Source organism: Teleopsis dalmanni, chromosome 2 (genome assembly GCF_002237135.1).
Source record: "Teleopsis dalmanni isolate 2A chromosome 2, ASM223713v2, whole genome shotgun sequence".
NCBI lineage: Eukaryota > Metazoa > Arthropoda > Insecta > Diptera > Diopsidae > Teleopsis > Teleopsis dalmanni.
In genome coordinates this window covers 86600941-86627669 of record NC_051847.1, presented here as the reverse complement: position 1 = coordinate 86627669, position 26729 = coordinate 86600941, and the positions used below count along the sequence as shown (strand labels likewise).

The 26729-nt window shown below is 30.4% G+C and overlaps 2 protein-coding genes and 1 long non-coding RNA gene across 4 annotated transcripts; 2 read left to right on the top strand and 1 right to left on the bottom strand.

The window, feature by feature from the left end:
- Positions 1-3554: 3554 nt before the first annotated feature.
- Positions 3555-22366, bottom strand: LOC119678131 (nidogen-like). Its single transcript, XM_038089803.1, has 12 exons — positions 22067-22366; positions 9620-9922; positions 8784-8960; positions 7278-8726; positions 6877-7150; positions 6668-6810; positions 6191-6600; positions 5973-6130; positions 4543-4797; positions 4229-4403; positions 3884-4168; positions 3555-3816 (listed from the first exon to the last, which is right to left on the bottom strand). Exons 1-12 carry the CDS (start codon positions 22292-22294, stop codon positions 3555-3557), a joined length of 4119 nt encoding a protein of 1372 aa, XP_037945731.1. The 5' UTR covers positions 22295-22366.
- On the top strand, positions 5138-21998 carry LOC119678132. 2 transcript variants are annotated; one of them, XM_038089804.1, is made up of 3 exons: positions 5138-5709; positions 5762-5863; positions 21959-21998. In XM_038089804.1, exons 1-2 carry the CDS (start codon positions 5227-5229, stop codon positions 5819-5821), a joined length of 543 nt encoding a protein of 180 aa, XP_037945732.1. In that variant the 5' UTR covers positions 5138-5226; the 3' UTR covers positions 5822-5863; positions 21959-21998. The 2 variants fall into 2 exon arrangements, with proteins under 2 accessions (XP_037945732.1, XP_037945733.1); XM_038089805.1 differs by having other exon boundaries at positions 5140-5709; positions 5758-5863.
- Positions 21989-22679, top strand: LOC119678133. Its single transcript, XR_005252321.1, has 4 exons — positions 21989-22027; positions 22095-22244; positions 22373-22610; positions 22665-22679. It is a non-coding gene; the product is annotated as an uncharacterized LOC119678133 (long non-coding RNA).
- Positions 22680-26729: the final 4050 nt, after the last annotated feature.

The window sequence follows — 26729 nt, the reverse complement described above, 5'->3', positions numbered from 1 at the left end:
ATAAATACATATATATATATATGTGTATATGTATAACTATAATAATACACTTCTGAACTTACTAGTACTTTGGTTTTAAATTATTTATAATTAATATTGAATATATATATATAATATTCAATCAAAATGAAAATAAAATTAAAATTAAATTGAAAATAAAATTTAATTTAAAATTAAAACTAAAATCAAATTAATTAAATTTAAACATTTTAAACTTTTATAACAAATTAACTTGCAATTTTTTTGTTACATTACTTTTATATGTTATTATTAATTGAGACTGTTTAAGAATATTTTCATTTACGACTTTTGAGTTGATTTTGTTAATTTGAGAAGAAAGTATCTGAAAGAAATAACTTAAGTCATTCTTATAATAACAATTCATAAATTACTTACACAATCCAATATTCCTCCATCGAAGTCAGAAGGAATATACATTAAGTTCAAGACACAGCAGGCCTTATATTATTTTTGATTTATTTTAAAATTCTTATATCTTTTATAAAATCATATTTTCTTAACAAAATAAAAACAAAATATAATTGTATAATATTATTACGTTTTTCATATATCAAACTCAAAAACTTTGTAAATTGAAAAACTGAATAAAAAGACGCTTTGGTATACTGTAAATGCTTTACAAAAACTAAAAACTGTAGCTTAAGAATTAAATTCGATAAACTGTAAATTTCATTATATAGTATATAGTATATAATATATGCATATATAGTTAAAATATGTAGTAAACGATCGTTAAGATACATTAGGTTTTTAGTTACTTCATAGACATATAAATTTGAATTGTTTATGGTTATGTATAGAATAAACTAAACATGGGAATCGAACCAAAAACATTAAGGATAAGTTAGCATATATGTAGTAGCAGAAATTTCAGAAATCTGAAATATATAATACAAATAGTTAATAAAATTTATATATATATAAATATATATATGTTTATATATAATATAAAGAGAATTTTAGTGAAGTTAATTTTAATGCCTTAATTTGAGTCTCGTGCGTAATCGCATTTATTGACGGAATTTTTAATTTTGAAGAAATACTTTCGCTGTTGATATCGTGTAACGTTCTAAAGCGCTTCTTTGAGACATTTTTAAAAAATTTATTCAAAAAAAAATCAAAGTAGTTTTTAAAAAATTATTTTTGCACTTCCTTAGCTTTAAATTAATCGCATACACACAAACTGATAATTTAGATATTATTTCAAATTAAAAAATAAAAATTTTAAAAATAATGTTTTAACATACGAAGAAATATCTGTACAATATAAAAATTAAAAATAAAAATAATTGTAGTAATAGAATTATATATATGCTACATATATATATATTTAACATATATGCAAATAATGTTTATAACAGAAAATTGAGAGAAAGTGTAAACTATCCAATAAATTGTATATGTAAATACTTATAATTGATTATGTGCAAAAAATTTAACTGTTAATATACAAGGATATGTGCTATGCATAATATATAAAATATGAATCTATTTAAAAAATTAAATAAATCTATTAACTGAGAATTAATAAAATAAAATTTCCTACAAATTTTAATCTAGTTTTTTGCATTTACTATATAAATACAATAGGTGCAGTTTATAGTTGCTTAATGTAAAAGATCTATAGTCCCTTACGCGGTAGTAACGATTATCAATTTAGATAGAACGATTAGCTGTATCAGCTATACCGCGGCATTGACATAGTTAAGCGCATAAAGCGGCTTCGTGCATACAGCGGCTTCATACATACAGCCGCATACAGCGGCTTCGCGAATAGAAGAAAGTACTCCGGCTGAAAACGTGTTTGTTCAGGTACCCGTAGGTGAAAAACGCGGTAGAGGAGGTTCGCATTGAAAGGACCAGGTGACCAACGATTTGAGGGAGCTTCATACTACTAACTGATGACAGCAAACCACTGATCGGGTTTGATTAAAAAAATATTGCAAAAAAAAATTTTTTTCTAACAAAAACATGTTTCTTGATCGCCGGTTTATAGCCGAGCTATATTTAAATCTTAGCCGATCAACTCAATTTTTATTACACAAGTTGTATTCTATAAATTATGACAAAAATTTCAAATTTAAAATTTTAATAAAAAAGTTTTTCTAACAAAAGTATGTTTTTGAATTGACTGTGTATATAGCAGCTATATCTAAATTTGAACTGTAATTAATAAAGCTTAGTATATTCACTTATATGAATATAATCACATTAAGAACCAAATTTTTTTGGAATGTATTTATTAAAAATGGAAAAACTTATTTCCGTTTATTCAATTCGTATGACAGCTATAGGATAGAGTGGTTTGATTTTCACCAATACCACATATGATTAAGCTCCACTGCCAAAAACTATGTGTGCATAGTTTCATTCGAATAGCTCAAAAACTGTGGGACTACCTTGAACTGAAACAAATAGACTGATGGACAGGGCTAAACGAACTAAACTAATCGAGCTGATCAATTATATATACACTTTATGTTGTCTACGACGTTTCCTTCAAAGCAATAAATAGAACTTGACGAATGTAATATACCTTTTTCATATTTTTTTCTGTACAAAGTATGATGTCTTTATAAGGAATCCTTTATAAAACTTTTTATACTAAAAGTTACAGTTACAAACTACAAAAGTGGTAGAAATAAAAGATAAGGAATGTATTTTATTCTTATATTCCATTTAAATCATTTCCGTCGAGGGTGATTTGAGCAACTTTTATTAACAAATGCACCGTGGTATATAACGAATGAACAGCTGCATAAACAATTCCATGTTCGGACAATCAAGGAAGTAATAGCCAGTATTTTAAAGAATTACGCTCATCGCATATATATGCACCCAAACCCGCTGGTTACACATCTGATGTCCCCTTCTAACACTTTTACAAGGCTGAGAAGAAAAACATCGAGAGATATTTTAGATATGTATATGTAGATTACACACTGTTATTTTAAATATATATGGATATGTCACTAGGCATAGTCCATACGTGCCTTTCTTTTTTTTAGATCGTAATAACTATTATTACGATTTATAATTATACATATTACTTATTGTCACTCATACCTGACAGATTGTAATAAAATAAATGGATTTCAAAAAAAAAAAAAATTAAGTGTAACGTAGTTAATGCGTAAATATCAGTATATATATGACCAACTTCAAAGATTTTTGCTTTCATTATTTTTAATGATATTGTGAAAACTTTTAATAATATATTAAAAAAAAAACATTTGTGTTAACAAAATATAAATACGTTAATTTATTTTCACTTAATTTACAGAAATATGTGTTCATTAATCATGGCACCAGAAGTAATCTATTTTGATACTTTGTAGTATTACATTTAGTATAAATATTAAACATTTATAAATAAAAAAAAAATTTAAATAAAATAAAATAAATCATTTTTTGGATTAACTTTGGTTGATTTGCATACAGTTTTGATACCATAAAACAGTTTAAAAAATTTCTTACTTTCTTACAATCAAATTTAAAAGTACTTTGTGCTAATAGAAGGTATATTATACCCACTAATATTGTATACCAAATTGTGGAGCGGTACATGTCTTCGATAGACTAGTACATTTACAACTCTTTCCAGATGGTGCCTTTCGATTTGATAAGCAAATTCTAGCATCGGCACAATTACCATTATTTATCTGGCATGGACTGCCCTGCTGAGGACAATTATTATCAACTGCTGCCATACCATACATTTTATGACTGCCAAAGAATGGAGTTTGCATACCCTTTTGACGTTTACCAAGACTATCAACACTTTCTAATTTTTTACTGAAAATATAAAATTATCACAGAAATATTAATTAATCAATAATATCGAAAATATTAACAAACTTACGTTGTCCAATCAGTCCAATAGAATTGATCATACATGAAGGAAAGACCAAATGGATAGGTTAATTCATTTGAAATTGTGCGTAGTTGTTTGGAATATGCATCAATGCAATCAACTTTTTTGGTACCAGCATCAGCAAAACACAATTCCCCAGTATTCTCGAGTACAACTAATGAATTCGGTAAAGTGACACTATCCTTGCCCAAAACCAATTCACGACCAGTACCATCCAAATCAGACATTTCAATTTTAGGTGATTCTCTATTCCAGTCAGACCAGTATAATTTTCTGTATATAAAAATAAATATAAGTTATATATAAATAAAAAAAAATTGGTGAAATTCTTACTCTCTGAAAGGATCAACAGCAATGCCTCGTGGATTCACTAAATTTTTACTAACAATTACTGCACGTAAAGTAGGATCTTCTAAACTAGCCACTTCAATAGTATCCTTTACTGAATCTGTCCAATATATACGACGTGATATAGAATCAATAGCAATGCCTTCCGGTGATTCTACATCTGCAAATTTTTATATTAAATATGTAATACTATATCATTAACAATTTTGTTTTTTTTTTAGATTGTTAAAATTATAACAATTTTATTTTGTTTTATTAAATAAAAATAAATTGTTGAGATATTAAAATAAAGGTGTTACCTTCAGTAATAAATGAGCGCATATCAGTGCCATCATATTTTGCACTGACTATTTTTTTTGCTGATATATCACCCCAATATACACGACCTTCAACACAATCCTTATCCAATCCAATAGCCATTGAAGCGACAGATATTGGACGCACATTTTTACCATTCAATGGAACACGAACTATTACTACTCCTTGACTTACTAACAAAAATCCAGAGTCATGTTGTTGTCGCTCGAGGCAAACTGATCCGTTACCATAGAATCCTAAAAACAATAATACATATATTATTATATTAAAAATGTATATCAATGTGTATTCATATTCTAATATTAATATTTTCAGGAAAATATTTCTTTCTTATGTGATAGTATATAGGAATTTTGATCTCGTTTTTACGATATTAATGTTTAGGGTCTGAGAAAGGCTAACAGCAGATCGCATGTACTTTTCTGAATGGGACTAAAAGCTTTCCTTAGTTGATAGCAGTTTATTTGATACAAAAACATAAAATATCCTATTCAAACAATTTGACTTGAACTAGCAATCTATGCAAGAACTTTTTAAATCTTTCAGAAAAATATTTAAATCAAAACCTAAAATGTAAAAACCAAAAATTGTAAATTCAAAATTTCAAAATTTTCGTTTCTTTTTTGTTTTTTTTTCAATTTCGGCTGGGAACTGCGGCAGATATAATGTTTCGTCGGTATTTATTAAAAATGTTGCCATATGCCACTTGTGGAAATTTTGGCACTAAAACATGTCTTCAGCCCATAACGGTAACATGGTCAGCCGCAGTTGCTCCACCGAAACGTAGAGTTACTACAACTGCAACCCTTACTGCAGAATTACAAAAACTACAATTACAACGTCACAAAATTTTGGCTGAACTTACAGAACATCAGTTGAAACCCTTTTCCCCTATGAAATCAAAAATGAACTATAAAGCCAGTTACAGCTCACAACACTGCGGTGGATCTTGTGGTGGACGTGGTGGCAAAAGATGTGGTTACACAATATCCACTTGGGGTGCTATGAAAGAGTTCTTTGCACATCCTTACACATGGGAGAAAAACAATGGCTATATTAATTTGATCCTTGTCCTTGCCATTATTGGTTATTTGCTGTGTTCTAATTACTCTCGTGATGGAACCCGAAAAGTTTCGAACGAAAATGAAGTAAGTGCTAATATAATCTAAATTTTAAAAACTAATTTTATTAACTAGGAAGTCCCCGAAGAATGAAAAACATTTCTTGAACGAACGCAGCTTGCGCTATCACTCAGTTTGACAACAAAAATTGGAAAATAAGTCAGTGGAGCGACTTATACTGGTAAGTGACACTATTTTTTAAGAATATATATACAAAAATGATTGAATAACTTTCTGATAACTGTAAACAATTAAAATAAGAAATCTAATATATTATTTGAAATGTTTACCTTGATTGCATACGCAAATTAGACCTGTATTTGTAGACAAACATTTGGCATTCATGTCACACATATGTGGAGTATTCAGACAGTTTTGTTCCTCAATGCACACATAACCATCACCATGATATCCAGCAATACATTGACATTCATATCTAGCTGGGTCTCTAAAAATATATTTAGTAATATTATTCTCTTTCACTAGAAACCTCTTCATTTATACTTACTCCGTAGGTACACATGTAGCATGTACACCACAATTATTGCGCACATTGCAAGGAATTGGAATACTTTTGCAACCTTGAAGTGCATCGCCTTCATATCCTTCCATGCAATCACAATATTGTATGCTTTTTACAGCATCCCATTTGCAAATTGCATTAGCGCCACAGAACACAGATCCACATCGTCCAGCAGGTACACAAAAATCTGAAATATCTCTTTCAAAGCCGGTGGTACACTGACAAACACCTCCATCACAATAAGAATTCTGTCCGCAATCAAAATCTTCGGCACATTCTGGTGCTAATTGACAACGAAAACCATCACCTTCATACCCACGCTGGCACTGACATTCAGATCTTTCAATATCTTCATTGTAGTTGCACACAGCGTGAGGATCACATAAATCATGATTCTAATGAATATAGAATATTGTATGCGTAAAAATAGTGAAGGCAATGTGATTTATATGGTTTACTTACAGTTGCGCAGGAATCATCTAATATGTCGCACCTATAGCCATCACCATTAAACCCGGGATTACAAGTACAAACGTGTCGTAATTCGTGCTCATACCATTCACAGGTAGCATTTGCATGACAATTAGAGTCTACATCGCAAGGCACTAAAATTTGTATATAAAAACGTTTTTAAAATTTTAGATTTATAACTCTTTAAAATAAAGACCTACCTAGCTCATCTGATTTCATATCAGGTAAGGCATAATTAGAAAATCGACACACTTGCTGCTCTTCAATCAGTTCATAATTAGGTGGACAGTTGCAGTCACCCATAAAATTACACTGAGGTTCAATATCGTGGGTATCATATAAAATAGGCACACAACGTCCATTTTCCCAAACATAATCGTGTGCACAGTTGTTACCACACATAAAGCCATCGCCTGAAAATCCGTAACGACACTCACAATGTCCTTCAACACAATCAGCATTTATGGAACAACGCTAAAAAATAAATCAAAACATCAATTTTACGAAGAATATACATCAACTTGTGTGCAAGATAGTTAGTTATGACATATAACAAGAAGCTTTGAAGTTATAACATAATTGAATATTAATGGAAACTTACATTACATTCATCTGTATGGCTATGTTCTGGGTGCATTTCTTCTGGTTGCCTTTCTTCTGGTTGTCTTTCTTCTGGTTGCCTTTCTTCTGGTTGCATTTCTTCTGGTTGCCTTTCTTCTGGTTGTCTTTCTTCTGGTTGTCTTTCATCTTGATGATTTTCGTTTTGTTGTCTTTCATTTGAATAAACGCCGTGCTCATTATGAGTTGGCTCGCGAGTTTCCATATTAACAGGTGTTGAATTTTCACTATTGTCACTTGTTCCATTAACTAAACATTTATAGCCATTACCTTCATAGCCCTCCAAACAGACGCAGAGAAAACCTCCATCAGTGTTGCTACAGAACGCGTTCTCATCACAAACATGTATGTTCAAAGCACATTCATCAATATCGACGCAACTTTCTAACCCATTATCATTGACAGCAGGACTATAGCCATGCAAACAATCACACCGATAAGTATCCTCATATGGCACACAAACTGTGTTTTCGCCGCACTCAACACTACCATCCGTACAAGCATTGGACTCGGCATCGACACCAATTTTTGTTAAGACACTAGTACGCAAAGCTTGATCACGTTCATTGTAACCTAAAACAATTTTTGAAACCTTTTGCAAAACATTTGTATCTGTTGGGTCGACATCTGTATCTAATAGGCAGCTATCAAATTGTATGGTCTGCTCCAATTGATAGTTAATCACACGATTCTCTTCTGGAACTTCTAATGTATGTGCGTAAACGGAACGTAATTCATTTGGCGACACAAATCTATATTCATCTATATAATCTGCCATATGTAGCGTTGCGCGGTGATTGATCTTTGGAACTCCGCCATGTATAACAATTCTTACTGCCAACTGATCCCAGTAGTTTAACCCTTCAAATGTTTGATTTACAAAAAGAACTTCACCACTTTCAAAATGTAGTTTTGAGCTATGGAAATATTCTCCTCCAGTCAATTGATAGCCATTGACAGCATCATTAACTGGTTTAGCAAAAAGCCAGCCAATTGTAGAAACAATCGGCAATACAAGACGCATATTAGCACCAAGTTCACTACTTATCGGGTTAATTGCGGTATAACTGCGGGCATCAGCCATCACTACATAAGATTGCAATTTAGAACGCTCATCTATAGTTTCACCATTAATTTGACCAGACAATGTTCCAGTAACTCTTATTGGATAGTCATTTTTAATGCAACTGTGTCCATTACCGTAGAAACCATTTTTGCAAACGCAACAGAAGCCAACAGATTTGTCAACACACAGCGCATTCGAGTGACAAAATCTGTAATTGCCATCAGCACAAGTTTCATGAATAGGTAATTCAGTTATAGTGTCAGTATTTGTGGGGTCCTGCACATTTTCAGTATAAGTCAAAGATCCGACACGGTAGACCCAAACTCCGGGCACTCCAACATTAGAGTCTTCATTTAGATGTCTTGCCTATAAATAAAACATTTAAATTACTAATTTGTGTTAGCAGAATTAGTTCCGACTTACATTATCAGTGCCTGAACCAGTCAAATGAAATACACGTCCGTCTTCAGATATAAAACCAGCTTGGGCACGTATGTCTTGTAAACCTAGATCTCCTGTTTCAGCATGTAACCAATTAAGCCCACCAGCAGGATAAATAAATTGCACAAATGTCTCTTCATTATTTACTATTATAGCGACCTAGAAAAATACTTTTAAAGTAGAGTTTCGAATACTATTTGTACTGTATAAAAATTTGAGCATTTTAAGCAAACGAATTTGCTTACGCCCGATTACAGCACTCCAGCAGTGTTCGAAAATTTAATATTATGCGTATTTATATAAAACAATAAGAAAAAAAAGAAAAAGATAGACCAAAATAACTCTTTGAACTGTTCGAACATCTTCGAACAAATGTTAGAATTCGAGTGTATTCGAGTTTAAAGTAAGTATTTCAACAGTTCTAACATATTCGAACAATTGTTTGAATTCAAGTATTTTCGAATTCTTCGAACATTATGATTTCGAACACTTTTTGAATGTCTGCATTCGCTTGGCAAGTTTTTTATGTTCGAAAGTGAATACGTATTTTTATTCAAATTTTATCACAAAAAACTCTGTGTTAACTTGAAAATTACTTGCCAAAGTCTAGCCAATGTAGACGCAATGTTTAAAATACTTTCATAATGTATACGCGTATCTATTAAAAACTACTAAGCTAATTATAGCTTGACTGTAAGACTATTGAATTATTGTGCAAAAATAACAAAATAATGTTATAGTGATGGCTCATCATTTTGAATTATAATTGCATACTCCCTTTTCACTGTTGTTAAATAATAAAAAATTGTTATTTGTACCTGAAAAGTGTTTAATTTATCTGTTTTTCGATCGAAATAACCAACGTTTTGCCAAGTTCCAACAATTAATCGGTCAGCATGGAATGCTTCATGATCATTAAATGCATAATGCACCAAATCAGTCGCCTTCTGTAACTGATCCCCATCTACCGACTCGAATATGGAAATGTTAGAGCTCCAATTCGCATCTGTGGTATCCACATTCGAATAGAATGGTGCTATTGAAGGATACTCCAGCGGGAATGGTTGATTAATAAAGTCGGAAAATTCAACATTGAGAGTCAGTATGCCATTTGTATTGATCTGTAAAATAAAAAATAAACAAATTATTGTACATAAATAAAAAAAAACGTAAAGCAAATTGTGTGAAAACAAAACTATTAGTTAAATGAAGTACATCCAATATCAAAGACAAACACTTATAACTATCAGTCAAGCTTCTTTGATCTCACTCAAGAGGCAAATTGTTACAAATTAACCAACAACAGAATTAGTTATGCTTCAATCAGTAGCGCATCAAATACTGACGCAGTTCAATAATGCAACCACTTGAAGGCACTTCACACATGGTTAAATATCCATAAACACATTTTGTGGAATTTTAGTTTCTTTTTTTTAATTTTGGAATTTCAAAAGACAACACAACATATGCCAAGCCGGAGTAGAACTTCTCATAGTGCATTTATGGGTTACAGCTCGGTTCGACTGCACTGTATTCGTCGGCAGAAACACAGAAAAGATGCACTGCTGGCTCATTCATTTATCTTCTTGTTGTCAGGCACTTAATGAATATGTAATTTAACAACTGATAGGAATTTGCAGTTGAAGTGTGGAATCAATTTAGTTACATATTACTAAAGTACTACGCACACACTTCCCTACTCCCAACTGAGTGCAATATCTATTCGCCTAATGAAAGTGCAGCATTTGCAGTTGCACTTAAGTCACATGCCCATTTGTGAATGTAATTTAGCATTCCACATAAAGGCCGTATCCTGTTTATTAATAAATGCAGGATATGATGGCATCACCAATAGGTCGATACAGTAAATTATATATGTTCAATTAATTATTATTTTAAGACAATTAGTATTCTATTGAACTAGTAAGTATGGTATGTGGCAGTTAATTTACGATGCACTCTGGTGCCCTTTGAAGGGATACATAGAGAATATTGCTGTAATTAGTGTTTTATCTGCATTTGTGAAACCACCAATGACGTTGAAATTAAATTACAAGGCATCATTCTAAATCAATTTAAATTAATACTAACTTGTGTAGAACTCTCAATATACAATACCTAATAAATTATTGTGTTAAGGAAGACGACTAAAAAATAACTTCAGATGATATTGAATAAATAATTTACATTAGTATTTTGCATTAACTGTTCCAAGATATTTTTTTATTTAGAAGTATTCACGACTTCGAGTAATGCAGTCAGGAAATTATAATACCAGTCCATGTCAGTGGCGTAACTACAGGGAAGCGACTGAAAGCAACGCTTTCGGGCCCCCGAACTTAGGGGGCCCCATTATAAATTTATGTATTCATTATATTTATTTTTAATAAATTCTCAAATGTGGGACAAAACGTTTTTTGTTGAAATAACATAAATTTTGGTTTTTGAACAATGTTGAATTTGTAATTTCAAGAAAATCTTTAAAGGATCCTATTCAAAAAAATAGAAGTTTCAATGCTTCATACTATTTATACTATTAATTTAAAAACAAAATATGGAACAGTGCCACGACTTTGGTTATAATATTTAAAGTTATTGGATTCAGTATATTGTAAGCCGTGCTGGTTATTTTCTAATCAAACAAATCAATGGTATTCTGGATTTCGGGATTGGAAAAATTTGTCAGGAAAAATAAAAATACATACATCTATAAGAATTAGTAGGCCAATTTCAATCAAACCAAATGGTGAACAGGGACCGCTCTCTAAAAGTATGTGTGTAAACTTTCATTCGAAGAGTTCAAAAGCTGAGAGAGTAGTTTGAACTAAGAAAGTATATATACACATATACTGATATATACTTTATGGTATTTTCGCCGTTTCCTTTAATGCGTTACGAATATCTTGACAAGTCTAATACACCCTTTTAACACTTTTTCTTGTAAAGGGTATAAAAAGATGTTATTAGGAGGCCCTTAGTTAGAGTTTGCTTATGGGCCTAAAAAATGTAGTTACGCCACTGGTCCATGTTCAATCGATTATTTTATTCAGTGACTATAGTTAATCGTATCGATTTATAGAATAGTATTGCTTCTACAAACTTTTCTTGATGTTTTAATTTTATATTCAATCACTAAACTAATAGTTACACTAATAATTGAAATTTAATTTAAATAAATATTATTATATTATATATATTATTATATTTATTCATTTGTTGACTTATTTACATGAGTTATTTTAATCATTTTATTTTAGTCAATTATTTAGTTATATTTACACTAATTGAGTCAGGTTATTGTATATTGGTAGGTTAAACTATAATTTTTAAAATCATTTTAACACCATACCAACGGTGTTACCCACCACTGTTGTCCAGATATTATCATTGAACCAAATATTGAGAGCATGACTTTGTATGGTTTTTTATGGTTATAAGGCCGTGACAGTGACAAAGCTCTAGAATCTGCAGTTTTGAGCACAAAGAAAAAGTATACAGATATATATATATATATACCTTCTGCTCAAAAAGTATCCGGACTTTGTTGTTCGTTAACTACTCCTTAAGTAATAGATCTTTTTTTTAAAATTTTTGTTGGTACATCCTTTCTTGACATATGGTACAAATTTGAGCGCCATCTGTACATTAGTTTGTTTACAGCAGCTGTTAATGTGAGACTACCTCAAGTGCATTAAGCAATGCACTGCCGTCGCTTAGGCACCATATTTGCCAGATCTGGTGCCGTGCGACTTTCTCCTGTTCCCGAAACTCAAGTTGCCCTTTCGTGGTAAGCGTTTTGAGTGGATTGAATCTGTAAAAGAGAATTCGCCGAAGGAACTAAAAGCCATACCTGCACGGGCCTACGAAAAGTGTATGAAGATTGGGTTAAGCGTTGGCATATGTGTATCGCTTCAGAAGGTGCATATTTTCAAGGAGATAAAATAAAATCAATAAATTTAAATTTGTGTGTTTTATTTACAAAATCCGGGTACTTTTTGAGCTGGAGGTATATATACCTATATGTATAAATTATATATTATTAATTACTTGGCAGAGTTCAGGTTTAACCCATGGTACTTGCAGTTTAAAAAAATTATTAACGAATAATAAAATATAAGAAATAATTTCAAAAGACCTATCATCAGTTGGCTAACAACTATATGGTTAGCCAAAAATTGAATTAATTAAGAACAATAAAATTTTGTTGTTAAAATTCACGTCTGTTCGAAAGTAAATATTATTATTATATTATTAGTTAATTTTAAAATAGTAATAGTTAAAAATAGGAGTCATTAAAAACGAATTAAAAAGGTTTGACTAACTTACTAAAATAGCAGTAGGGGTATTCACGATCTCGTGTAATGAACTCGGTAAGCGAGTAACAGCGAATGTGCAATGCGGCAACAATGAAATATATTATTGTATTGTTGGTAATTTCAAGTGTTACTGTTTTATTCAATTACCAAACATGTTACTTGGGATCGTCGACTCCTTATATATGCTACTCGAAATAAGTTGTATTGTTGCCGCATTATTTGCACTATTTTCACAATATTCGATTACCGACCTCATACCCCAAATATATCAAGTTATGAATTTCGAGATCTTATAGTCAAATAGAACTATCATTGAAGGCAACAATCGCTTAGTTTAAGGTATGATATATCACAATAAAAATTGTTTACCAATAGCTTAACAAGTTATAACTATATACTTCCTAAAAAAGTCGTACAATGTAACTATTTTGTGGTTGGCAAAGAGATTATCGTCGACTTAATAGTCTATTTGAGCGTAGTATAGATAAAATTGTAAAGAAATTTGTAAAAACTGGATTTATATTATATTTGCTAAGGACGTATAACTCTTTTAAAACGTAAGGTTTGCTGAAATTATGACTGCTATTAGTGAAACTGTTAAAGAGGATCCAAATTTAACCATTACATAGCATATTTAGCATTTGGTTTTATATCATCATCTACATTAAATTCAGCTAACAAAAGAACTGAAGTGGGCTGACCATGAAAAAGCGTACAACATAGGTACACTGATAAAGATCTCAAGCAACAGCAAAATCATCCTCCGATTTTTTACATCTAATATTCTTTAGTGTTGAAGCTAAAGTTTTACATGGTGAATATGTCAACAAACAATTGATACATCTGGAGAAGTAACAATCTACAAGTAATAACCAAAAAGTCATTGCATTCCCAAAAAGGATGGTGACCTATTTGGACCATAAATATGTGATAAATCCGTATTTTTAGAAAACAACGTAAATAAGACAACAACTATCCATTCTCTGCGCTACAGAGCTATAATTGTTAATTTTTTTAGTGCAAAATTAAAGATATAGATGTGGAAGATATATAGTTTTAACAGGACAGTCAAAAACCACCAATAATCGGAAAATATTTCTGATTATGCAGACGAACAAATAAAATAGGTAATATGAGCAAGATATTGAAGAATTATAAAAATAATGACTGATAAAAAGTTTTTTCAACTCTGATCTTATAAACTTAAGGAACAAAAAGAAGTTTTAGCGGATATATTAGTAACAAATTCAACCATCATGACGGAATATCTTAAATGCTGTGCAGTGATGATAACAACTGCATGTTGAATAGGAAAGGAAAAGCCACAATTACCTTTGATGTCGTACTGCGTGATATTATCATTATAAGTCAGACAAGCTTCTTTGGAAGCTTCCTACGTAACCAGAACTACTGTAATCTTACCGCTATCTACAGAATCAAAGAAAACAAAAACGAAGCAGAAAATGTGAAAGATTCGTAACTTCTAAAAATTTTGGATAAAAGATAAAACATTAACCGGTGGTTGATTTTAATCCCAAAATTTACATACTAAATATTTTACCGGTGTACTCTCTTATTGAAGATATTAGTAAATATTTTAAATGCACAGTTCAGCAATGATCTTTCACAATGTTTTCTAGTGACTTTTGTCATTCTTCTTAAAAACAGGAAAGGTTAAGAACTCATTCTTGTAGTCTAGTTTTCATAGACCAAAAATAAATAATAGTAGAAGCAATCGCTCGCATAAAGCGTTACTCCCCGCATTTAATATATTGATATGTTTTACGGCGCTATGGAGGATATGGAGGTATTTTATATCCATATAAAAGGAATATTCTCAATCGGAAATACAAACAGGTTACAGATCGTAATTGCTATATATTCAATTACACTATGAATAGAAGTCAGTACTAACCCGTAGCTAAGGGAAGCATTTGTGATCTAAGGGACTGAACCTGCAAATGGATTAAAGGACTTTATGTATACAGTATACGGCATACAGTATAATTGATCCAATGTTTTATATAAAACCCCTTCTTTTTCTAAAGTAAATTTTTAGCTAGCAACATAGGTAAGTGAAAGGGCTAGAATGTCAGGTGTGGTGGAAAGACTGACCAAAGGTTGTGAAGGAATTCTGGCCACTTGAAAAAGAAAAGTGTTTTGAACGGATGCGTAATGATTATGATTATTTAAAAAACTAAAGATGTGATGTTTTTTGATATATATGAGTGGAAAAATAATGAATTTGAAAACGAGTAGACGTAGAGATACTAAGACTTAATGTTTTAAAAACGCCTAAAAACACATAGTAATAAATATCGTTTTTGATTGGTAAATCGTTTTTGATTGGTAATCAATCGAGCATCACTTTTTGGGCATGGCTTTGTAACCATGATTTAGTTACAAGGGCATGAAAGTGACAAAGCTTCATTTTGGTTAAGAAAACTGGATCTTTGAGTACAAAAATAATTATACAGATTTTCCACAAAATTCCACAACTACAAAAATGTTAGATTATTCTAAATATCTTCAATTGGGCAACAAAATTTGACAGATCGAGAGTAAATTTAAATTAAATCCAGATTTACCAACCGAAAACGTCAGAAAAAACGCATTGGAGGTTAACTGCAGAAAGAGAAATAGTTTCACATGCTTTTTTTTATTAAGATTGTCTAAAAGAATTAACTAAATGTAATAATTATAGATTGCACGTACATACCTTAAAATTAGTCTGGAGGCAGTAGCATAGTCACAACCGCTTGAAGGGGTAAGGGGGGTTGGATGGCTACTAGAAAATATTTTACAACGCACTAAATTAACTACAACCATAGTAAAAGTATTGTAACAATGGGGAAATTATTTTTGGTGGAAGTATTTTTTTAAATGTACATTTATTATACATAGATAGTATAATAATAATATGTAGGTATATATTTGTACTTAAAAACTAAAACTTCTTAAAATATTCCATCACAACTTCACCAAAGTTACCGTTAAAAGCTGATAAGTTTTTACAATGTTTGTAGTGCTTTAATAACAAAATTTCTAGTTAATATTAATACCAAAATGTAGAAACAAAAATATATTAGAATTGTATAGTTTGTATTATCATCAGATTATATTGTCAAGAGAAAGATCTATCCCCTTTTACCTCCCCCTATCTGTTGGAAGGTCTGATATAATGATTTCACTTTTTTTTTCAACTATTTCAGAGCAAATTAAATGATTGATTAATAAATGATAATCATTGTATTGATGATAAATAACAATACATTGTAAATATATATTTTTTTTTTAAATTTTCTTATGTCAAATGCACAGAACTGTAACATTTTAAATATAAATATAAAAAAAAGTTTGTACTAAATTAAAAATAAAAGTGGAACAATTCATAAATACTAGAAAAACAAAAATATTTTCTAAGAATTAATTTTTTTGAATCGTATAATAAACAAATAAACGACTCCATTCAGCATTTGTTTGCCGTTTGCAATCGCTTTTCTCGCAGTTTATTTACATTTTTGCATCAAAGCGATTAAATGTGCAATGTGCACTGGCAGGCGATAACATATTGAACTCCGCTCAAGCATCGACTAATTCGATTCTTTATTGAATTTACTGCATCACAAAGAACTCTATATCAATATTTTGAGCTACATTAACCTTTCCTGAATACTACTTTGAATCAATTTTCGCAGATGAAGATGCATATGCAACAGATGCAGCAATCGAAAGATTTTAGTACACATCTGTGCTATGTCGATGTACGCCTCAGAAACTCGAAGACCTCAAAATCTTAAAATCCTAAAACCTCAATACTGAAACATTTTAGTCCACAAAGAAATATTTTTGAGAAAATTTCTTAAAAATCTCATTGAAATATACGTGTGTTGGCTATTTCTAAAAAATGGATCAACATGTGGCGGAAAATGTAGCAAATAACTACTCGTAAATCACAAATAAAATCAAAAGTGTTTATTTTCATGTTAATTTCAAAATATTTAAGAGTTTGTCAATATAGTTCCTATGGGTTTCACTTAATTTGTTCTGAAAGAATCGTGAGTGCGCCTCACTTGAAACCAAGCATTTTATTGTTCCTCTGCCAATTTATTGACTTAAATTTATGTGTAAATGTTATTTTGTTTTATTTTTAAAAAATTATGATTCCGTGAAAAATATAGATTTTAATAATTTTTTATAATTTTTTTTAGAAACAATTCAAAAAATAGCAAGAAAACATAAAATGTCATCTATTTTTAAGATCCCGCCACTCTTAGTCGAAGTGGTCAGGCACATGTCAGATCATAAACAAAACGAACGTGGCGACCTGCCAAGACTTTCGTTTAAATCTTTGAAAATATGAATTCCTTTAAGTTAATTGATCTATTTTTTTTAGTTTTTGTAACCAAATTTATGTATAATAATTTTTAATTAGAAGTGCAAAGGATGTCAAGTTTTTTTAGAAACATATTTATTAGATCAACAGGCAATTAACAGATTTTTTGACAAAATAAAGAGACTATAAAGCACATATTTTGTGCTTAAAAAAAGCGGAAGAAAGAATAGTTAAATATTTAGATTATATTTACATTATATATATACTTATATATATCATAAATTTTTTTCAATTTTTCAATAACTTCTTTATAAAACGTGCATTTGATCCATTAAGTGCCAATCCCAAATCAGCATAAAAAAAGGGGAAGAAATGTGCTAATAACAAGTCCTTATGAAATCAAAGATACTATAATTGTAGTTTTCCAAAAAGTAGATAAATTTTATCTAAAAAACAACTTAATTGTGCTAAGTGACTTTAAGATAGGCAACTAATGGCAACATACGCATATTCCTGGTGCCAGTTTTGTCGACGAATTTTTACAAATTGAGTAGTGCAATTCATCGTTTTCATCCAAATTTTTGGAGCGTCAAAACTGAACAAATGGTTGACTTATAAGTTATAGGCCCTTATCTAGTAAAAAGAGATTCAATTTGACATTTTAAAAACAGATTAATGAACCAAAAACTATATTCGAATTGAAACTTCAAATGTCCGAGTGAAACGCATAAGTGGAAACTTATAGAGGACTAGACAAATGAATTTTGAATATCTGTTGATATTGTAGCCTCTCGCTAAAAAAACGCAGACGTACGAAGACTTGTTTATATTTTGAGTTATATTCCTTTTTTTTATTTTTTACTTTTATTTTAAATAATTTGCGCATAGAGGTAAAAAATGCCATCGGATAGCCTTCACCGTGTTCAGGTATTGTCATTAGGCAATACATCATGGGCATAGGTCAATAACCATGTAAGTGGTTACGGAGCAATGGTAGTGACGAATCTTCTATTAGCAGATAACTGGAGACTTGGACAGTCAAATTAAAACATATTAATAGCATAAAAATGATTAAGAATAAATAAAAAGTAAATACGAATTGGTACTTTGATGTTATATCTAGGTAATTGTAAATGTAAACTGCGAAAAAGTTCTCAAAGATTCTATAAACCAAAAACAGGTTAAAAATTTCTGTTCAAAACATCTTTGTAAAAACTTTCAACGCATGGTATAACTATGACAAAGTATAACCATTAACAACGATGGTTTTGTCGGACTTAATCTTGTTGAATGCTATTATTATCGTTAAATTATTTCAAAATAATGATTATAATTATATTAAAATAATTTTTGCTAATACACAAATTTAAATATATTATATCTTTATGTAGGTAGTATAAAACTTACTAATAACGGTTATATAAAGTTAATAAACAGCACTTTTGTATATAACTATATATAGGTTTATGACTATAAATATATTTCTGGTGATTAAGCAAAATATTGAACTACAATATAAAGCATAATATATAATAATTTGAAAATTTATATTTCAAGTGCTTCAACAATAACTTCCAAAGCACTAGAAATGTGTTCTATTTATTATTATGTTGAGACTAGTTGAGCTAGTGCACTTGAGCACTTTTACTCTTTAATAACTACGATGAACCTTCAAAAGCCCTCTTTACGCCTTGAATGGATTATTGTTTATTTGTTCCTCAGACTAAGCAATAACTGACCTCAGATCTGCATACCTCCCCAAGGAGCCTGTAACCATTTTGAGATTTGATAACGCAGTGTTGGTGAGCCTGTCAGTTTTCGCAAATAATTTCAGTGCTCTATCCTTTATGTATTTTTTGATCGGATCAGTATTGAGGTCCCTGAGGATGTCATTCTTCCTAATGTACTATAGTACCTTGAAAAGTCTTCTCAAAGCCTGGCTTTGTGCAATTTCTAGCTGGAGAATAGTAGGGTTTGAGGTCTTACTAAATGCTACACATCCAGATAGAAGTGACGGTAGATGCTTTTTGAATGCTTTTGCTTTGCGAAGCATTTAATCAATTAGCCCAATTTAGCATATACTACAATGCTAAACGTTCGTACTTTTAAAATGCGTTTAACTTTGAACAAATTCAACCCAAAATCTAATATGTTAAGAAATTATTCAATTTATAAGCTGTAGATGTAAGATGTAGATGTAATCTTTTTCCTAACTTAAAAGGATTTTAATTTTTTTTTTATCCAAAAATGCATCCATGACGCACATTAGTTACTTCTGAATAAAATTGAATAACATAACTTCGATTTCAGATGTAAGTAAAAAGGTATATGAAGAATGAAAATTATTTTTTCTATAATTTAAACAAATTCATAATCCCGCAGCAAAATTACCATGCGTATTTTTTTTTAAATGTTATTAAATAGTAAATATTAGAACTGATTTATTAAATCAAATAGAAAAGAGAAATAATGCAAATGGCTGTTAAGATAATTCGTCATTTATTTCTGTCGTTGGGTTCTTGAAATTATGCTATAGCGTTTTTCCAGGTATTTTAAAGTAAGACACGTAGTCGTTAAAATATCAAACAATTCTGTCGGTTTTGCAACAACTTTCATCAAAAATATCCACTAAAAGTCTTGAAAACCTCTGTCTTAAAATCATCTCAGCTTTGCTATAAGTGTGTGGCATAGGTAAATAATAGTGTATATTCTTAAAGAAAGTCAACAGTATTATAAACTGATACTGCAGTCCAATAATGTCATCCGAGTGCTTTGTACGTCAAAACTGAACAACTGCTATATTAGTGAAGGTTCTTGGTAATCTGGTGTATGGAACATAACAATTTAAAGGGCATCTAAATACCATAATATCAACAGCAAATAGGTTTTCAAATATTTTAAAAAATTAGTATTTTGTTGAAAAATATTTTTATTTATGACGTCCGAACAATTAGAAGTTTAAACCAAGTTTTTACTGTTGTTTGCATTTTCTTTAGAGATCCAGTTTACGTTTTTACAGTATAAAAAGTCATTAACTATACAATGCAATCCAATCATTGTTCGATTTATTTTAATAACCCACAAGACTCACTTGTCTTTTTGTTATCGATATCATAAAATGTCTTGACAACAATGACAACATGGATTTTTAGTACAATATATAGTAGTACAACAGACACCAGATCACTGAGTAAGAATAACAATATCGATTTAGTCAACTAAACTAAATTGGATTAAAAATTTAAATAATTTAATTGAAAAAATTTTAAAAAAGCATTTCATTTATGAGAAGTATACACTATTAAGACTTGCTGTAGTTTTTTGTGGTCATTGGAAAAACTGTCCATTCCCCATAATTCTCACTGCAGAAGTTGTGAAAACCCGCAAGAAAAATAGACCATTATACAATTTCTCTGTAATGCCCGGCTTTGACATTCAGATGAATTAGGTTTTTAGGAAGATACTTCTTTGACTGTTTATTGGTGAAGAATATAAAGAATGTGGTAGCATGGAAATTATCTAATGGCCTGCCACTGCAACCAACCATCCATTATTAGTCAGTATCTGCATGCATTAGAATTTCCTTGCTTAGATTTTTTAGCCTTAGGTTTTTTTCACTAATAGAGTTAATGTAAAAATCGGGTAAAAATAGTATTTGAGAATATTTTATATTAAATATTTTCAAGGACGCACTGTTCTAGAGAACATGAACAACACTCTTTTCGTTATAAAATGTGTTATTAATGCATAGAATTTTATTAGCTATTTTATTTTACACTGCATTTGGAATTTAAAAATGGTATATATTATTATTTCGTATCTATTGTAAATATGATCTAGATAATATTAAAGAAAAATAAATCAAAATTTTTAAATAAAAAAATTTTAAAACGAGGTTTGAATAAAAAATTGACATTAAAATTGCATCTATCTTATAGAAGAATCACTAGTTTGTATTATTTTATTATTAATTTTTATTATTATTAAATATTTAATTTCTTAAGCTGTCTTTAAATATCTTTAATGGCGTTAAAACATAAAATCCAATCCCAGAATATCTTCTTATTTCTGATGTTAGGAAATTATCAACGAAATTAATTCTTCCCTTTATTGAAACTACTAATCTGCTTCTAATCTGTTACGGTGAGTTAGTAGTGCAAAACTGTGCTATTGCACTGTGGTCACAGCACTACTCTTCACAAGTAGTACAAGTAGTAATTTCGAATGAATTCAGTATCATTCCAAACACAATTAAGTTGAATCCATTAAATGTAAATATTTATTTTGAATGATTAATGTATTGTAAGCAGATAACTAAATACTGATATATTATAAATAAATAAATAGAAGTATTACAATAGAAGTAAAATATAAGAGACCACACTTAACAGGGTCATTTCTATTGTCAGTCTTCATTTACTTTGTATGCAAAGTTGAACCATCGATATATATTTGAATATATTACTTATAATTTTTATCAATTTTTAATCACACATTTATTTTAGATTTTTTCAAATATGGACAAAATCAATCAATAAAGGACAAAATTTTAAACGGTTTTTGAACAAAAAAAGGTAAAGATATATATATATATATTAACATTGACTACGTACAAAAATTTGATCATATTTTTCGCTGTAGAAATTAATTGGAGTCTCCAATTGTAGAGCAGCATATTCACTATTTCCGTTCTTCAAATATTGAATTGGCAAGGATCGATCCACATAATCATAAAATTCATTTAAACGCAAACTGTCCAGAACGTGCTGATGTTGACCGGATACTAAAACGGTGCAGAACAAAACCACCAAACACAAATATTTTTTTAAATTATTTAACATTTTTATAATATTTTTTTACACGTAGACACACAAATTGAATAATTTGGAATAATGTTAAATATTTTATTTCACTTTCAGAAATCTTCTTCACAAAACCATCATAAACTGCCTGGTTTCCAATACAAACAGTCCAAAAATATATTTTTTAAAAATAACTCCACTAACAATAAGTAAAAGTCTTTGATTTATTTTTTTTCTTTCAGTATAGCACTATATACTTTCGGAATTGGGTCCGATCAGCGAACCATTCGCTGTAGCTTCACTTCACCAACTGCTTTCCACTTAAGTGGTGTGAATTATTTTCACAAAATCATTTGTAGACAGAATTTATTTGAGAAAATTGAGTTGTGTGCATCTTTCTCATTTACAGTTACAATCTTCTAAGTACGGAGACAAGTCAGCAGCAGAACAAAGAGTGAGCGCACGTCTGCAGCGTCTGCAAAGATCGGCAAAGATCGGTAAGATCGTAAAAAAGCAGAGCCTAAATGGAGGCGGATTGCAGAATGTGTGCGGTCTCCATGTTACGGTTTATGCAAAGACATTTTCCTCTGGTGTTGGAAAAAAGCGGAAGCTACGTTGTGCCCGAATGCTTACAGGCAATTTAGAGGGTGTACCAGCTAGAAAAGTGTGACGGTGTTAGAGAGCAATACTATGCCTTAAGTCTAAGATACTCAGTGTTCTCGTAGTTCTCTCGTAGTTCAGGAAAATTAATGTTCGCGCCATTAAGAAATATTTATGGCTCGTTTTCAAATATTCACGAAAATGTTTTTTTAAACATAAAAATATTGAGAATTATTTGTTTGGTATTTATGGGAACATAAAAACTAAATATACAAGCACAACACTTACTCGGTAAAAATAAAAATAAAAAAAATAAAAAATATAATATAAAGCACAATATTTGATTTAAAATGTAAACTGAAATGCTTTTTGGTTGTGTGGTCTTCGAGATATAGATAAAAAATAATTAGCATTTAAACAAGTTCATACGTTATATATGTAATATTCTACATTTGCATAATATTATAAATACATAATCTTTTTTTATATATTAATATAAAAATATATATATCAACAAAACATATATTAATTTTCAAATTCTTCGATTAGTAAAATAATTTTCTATCATCATAATTGACTTTATGAATTATATTAAAAAATATATAGAAACGTTATATATTTTTACTTTTATATATTTTAACTTTAACAAATTAAGAACTTAGAAATATTAGTATTTAAAAGAATTAAGAAAACTTGATTGATATTTATTTATATATCTATCATAGGTTGGGCAAAAAGTTTTCACCGTTCTTTTGTTAATTTGGCTTTCAACAGCAGTAATTTATCAATTGACATGTCAATTCTTTCTTTTTTGTTTTGACAAACTAGCTGATGAGTGATAAATATTTTATTGAGATTGATGATTCGTGTCAAATATTATTAAAAAGAAAATATTATTAAAAAAAAAATATTATTTTATATCCGAAAAAAATCGCTAAATAAAGAGAAGAATGTCGTCTAAAATACAGATAGTTCACAGGCTATTAAACTTAAACTCGAAATTAAGACTAGATCAAAAACTTTTGTCTACTTTAATCAATTTAAAATTATAGTACAGAACTGTAGGATTAATCATGCACAACTAACATCATCAACTAATTAGTCCTAACATTACATCAATATAAGATCATAATTTGCCTTGATCAATGGAAGATGACAGACACTAAAGCTAAAATAAACTCACCATGATGGGCAAGGAAAGGGACCTTATTTCAGGTGGAGCAATCAAGTGATATATAATATGTAGGTGGCTGATGGAGCATGTGAGACGTTGCAAAGACGACATGCAGTAGTTATCTATAATCAATTAGATAATTTCTTATTGGTATTAATTAAATATCAAAAGAATACAAAAAATAGTAGCTATATCATTTTATGAAAGATAAAACACCTGAACTCAGAGATAAAAGAACGATGGTTTTAATTGGAACTCGGCAGCAAATGGTAAAAAAAAATGGATCATATTTATATATATGAAATTAATTTCAGAAAAAAATATAAATTTTCACCAAAGAAGTTTTAATAAAAGACGCGAAGACTCAACGATATGCGGGCATCTGATTGCAATCTGGCCACTTTTCACTAAAAGGAAATCCAATATTCTCATTGATATGCCCTCTAGAGATATCAGTGTTATGGTAGGTTTACTTACAGGTCACTGCAAATTATGGAACCATGCTAGAAGATTAAATCTCCTTTGCAATCATACCTATCGCAGCTATGGGGAAGACGATGAAAGTGCCTTTTATCTACTTTGTCTTTGCTCATATCATGCACGGCGACAATTTCAAAACCTTTCACTATACATCATTTTGAGCGTCGCCAAAGGTTATAGGTGGTTTTAAATCATGAATTTTCCTCCATATACGGCAACTCAATGCGCCAATAGGCCTAAGTTGATCTCCTAGGGATAGTCGGTATAACATAACCTATACTAACAAAGAATTTAGAATATTTTTTTCCAAACTCAATATCAGTTTTATATCAATTTATATCATATCAATTTTATGTTTGCTGCAAAATTTAAATGCTTTTGATCTAAACTAAATAACTATTAATCTTTAATATTACTGATACCATACTTATTTCGATTCTTTTTTGAAAACTAAATAAGTACATATACACACAGTTTTCCATATTTTGCACTTCAGAATATGATTTGATAGTCTTAACTCACCTTTATGTAATACTGCATTAAATTGACATTGATTTAAAGACAAAAATGTTTATCTCTGATCATTATATGCTGTAAAACTCTTCCTGATTTTTTACACACATAACACCTCACGTTCATCGATATAATGCCAACCATCCTCTTCTAACGATAGTTTTCCGTTTCCACATCAGAAATGAGACTCTTAATTGATCGATAAGTTCACTCTCAGGCAACAAAACATCTGGCAAAATAGAAAATTATTTATTCTTAAAAGAAACTAAGCGGCTTGCGGGTATGAAAATACGAAAATAAATTTACCTTATGTAGAGACTGGCTCACTCTCCGACTGACTGACTAGCAGTAGGCATCTTAGGCATCTATTAAATTGCGGTGCTGTGACAGTGAAGTATGGAAAAAATATTTTAACACTTGATTTATTGCATTCACGTAATATCGAAGTTGCTCCTTACGCACCGCAGTATTCGTATTCATTCAAAGAAGATGCATTGGCGCGACCCGACTCTTTCGCTTTCATTCAAAATCAACGAAATATTTTTCATTCTAAATCTGCTGAACCATAAATTCTTAAATGATCGTTTTGTACTTTAATTAGTTGCAGTCGAGTGCGTTACGTTAGGGTTTCCTGGATCGGCGCTCATCTTCTGACTGCACATATAGGTGACTGCATAATAAGCGATGAGCGGTAATGTTATAATATTTCTTCTTTTACTTTTTTAGGTCAGAGGCTTCTTTAATTGTTTCTTTTGAAATAAAGGGCGGGTCTGGATGATTTGCATTGTTTTGATTTGTTTTTTGATTAATATCTAGCGATTTGGTTCATTTATCTTTACGGCAAAACTAATGATGGGGCCACCAGTGCGTGTTTACCGTATTTACCGTATATCAAAATTAATTTTAATAAACATATTAAATATTATTGTGAAAAATTACATTAAGCCATATTCAAATTTTAATTACAGCACAAAAATTATTAATGGGTGCGTCAAAAAACTACACTTACAATAATAAAATATTAATATTGTATATTAAAATAAAATTATTATGTTTGAATGAAAATGATATTTAATGTATTCAGTCAGTTAAATATAATGCAAAATTGGTGGTGGGTAGGTAGGTAAAGGGCGGTCATCCATTGCGACACGCATAGACGTATGGAGCCATTGTGGTACAACGAGTTCCTACTTGAGAAAACCCTTGTCGTTCTACACAAAACCACTCACAGAGCCTCGTAAACATCATAGTGGAGAATAAATCAATTTTCCCCGAATTATCCAGAAACGCTTTCCCTAGTGTACTCATACGAATTCTGCATAAAACTGAACATTTGCAGAGAAGATGCTCAATCTTTGCTTCCTCCTCTTCGTGTTGGCAACTCCTAAAAAAATCGTTTGAGTTAACTTGACTATAGCAGCGTCTTTGCCAATCAGAGAATGACCTATTATCACACCGATCAAAACGACAAACTCCTGCTTATTAAGCCGACTTAGATATATTTTTTACCGTCTACTTCTAGCCACATATATGTAAGTGTTTATAGGTAAAAATGTACTTCCAATGAGTATATCTGCTATGTTATTTTCGGGAAAAACTTCAGCGATAGTATCTTTCCTGGCAAGTTCAACTACTATGTAGTTACCTTGAATGTCACAATGCCAGGTTTTCGAACTTAACAATATAAAAGAGAGCGCGACTTGATTA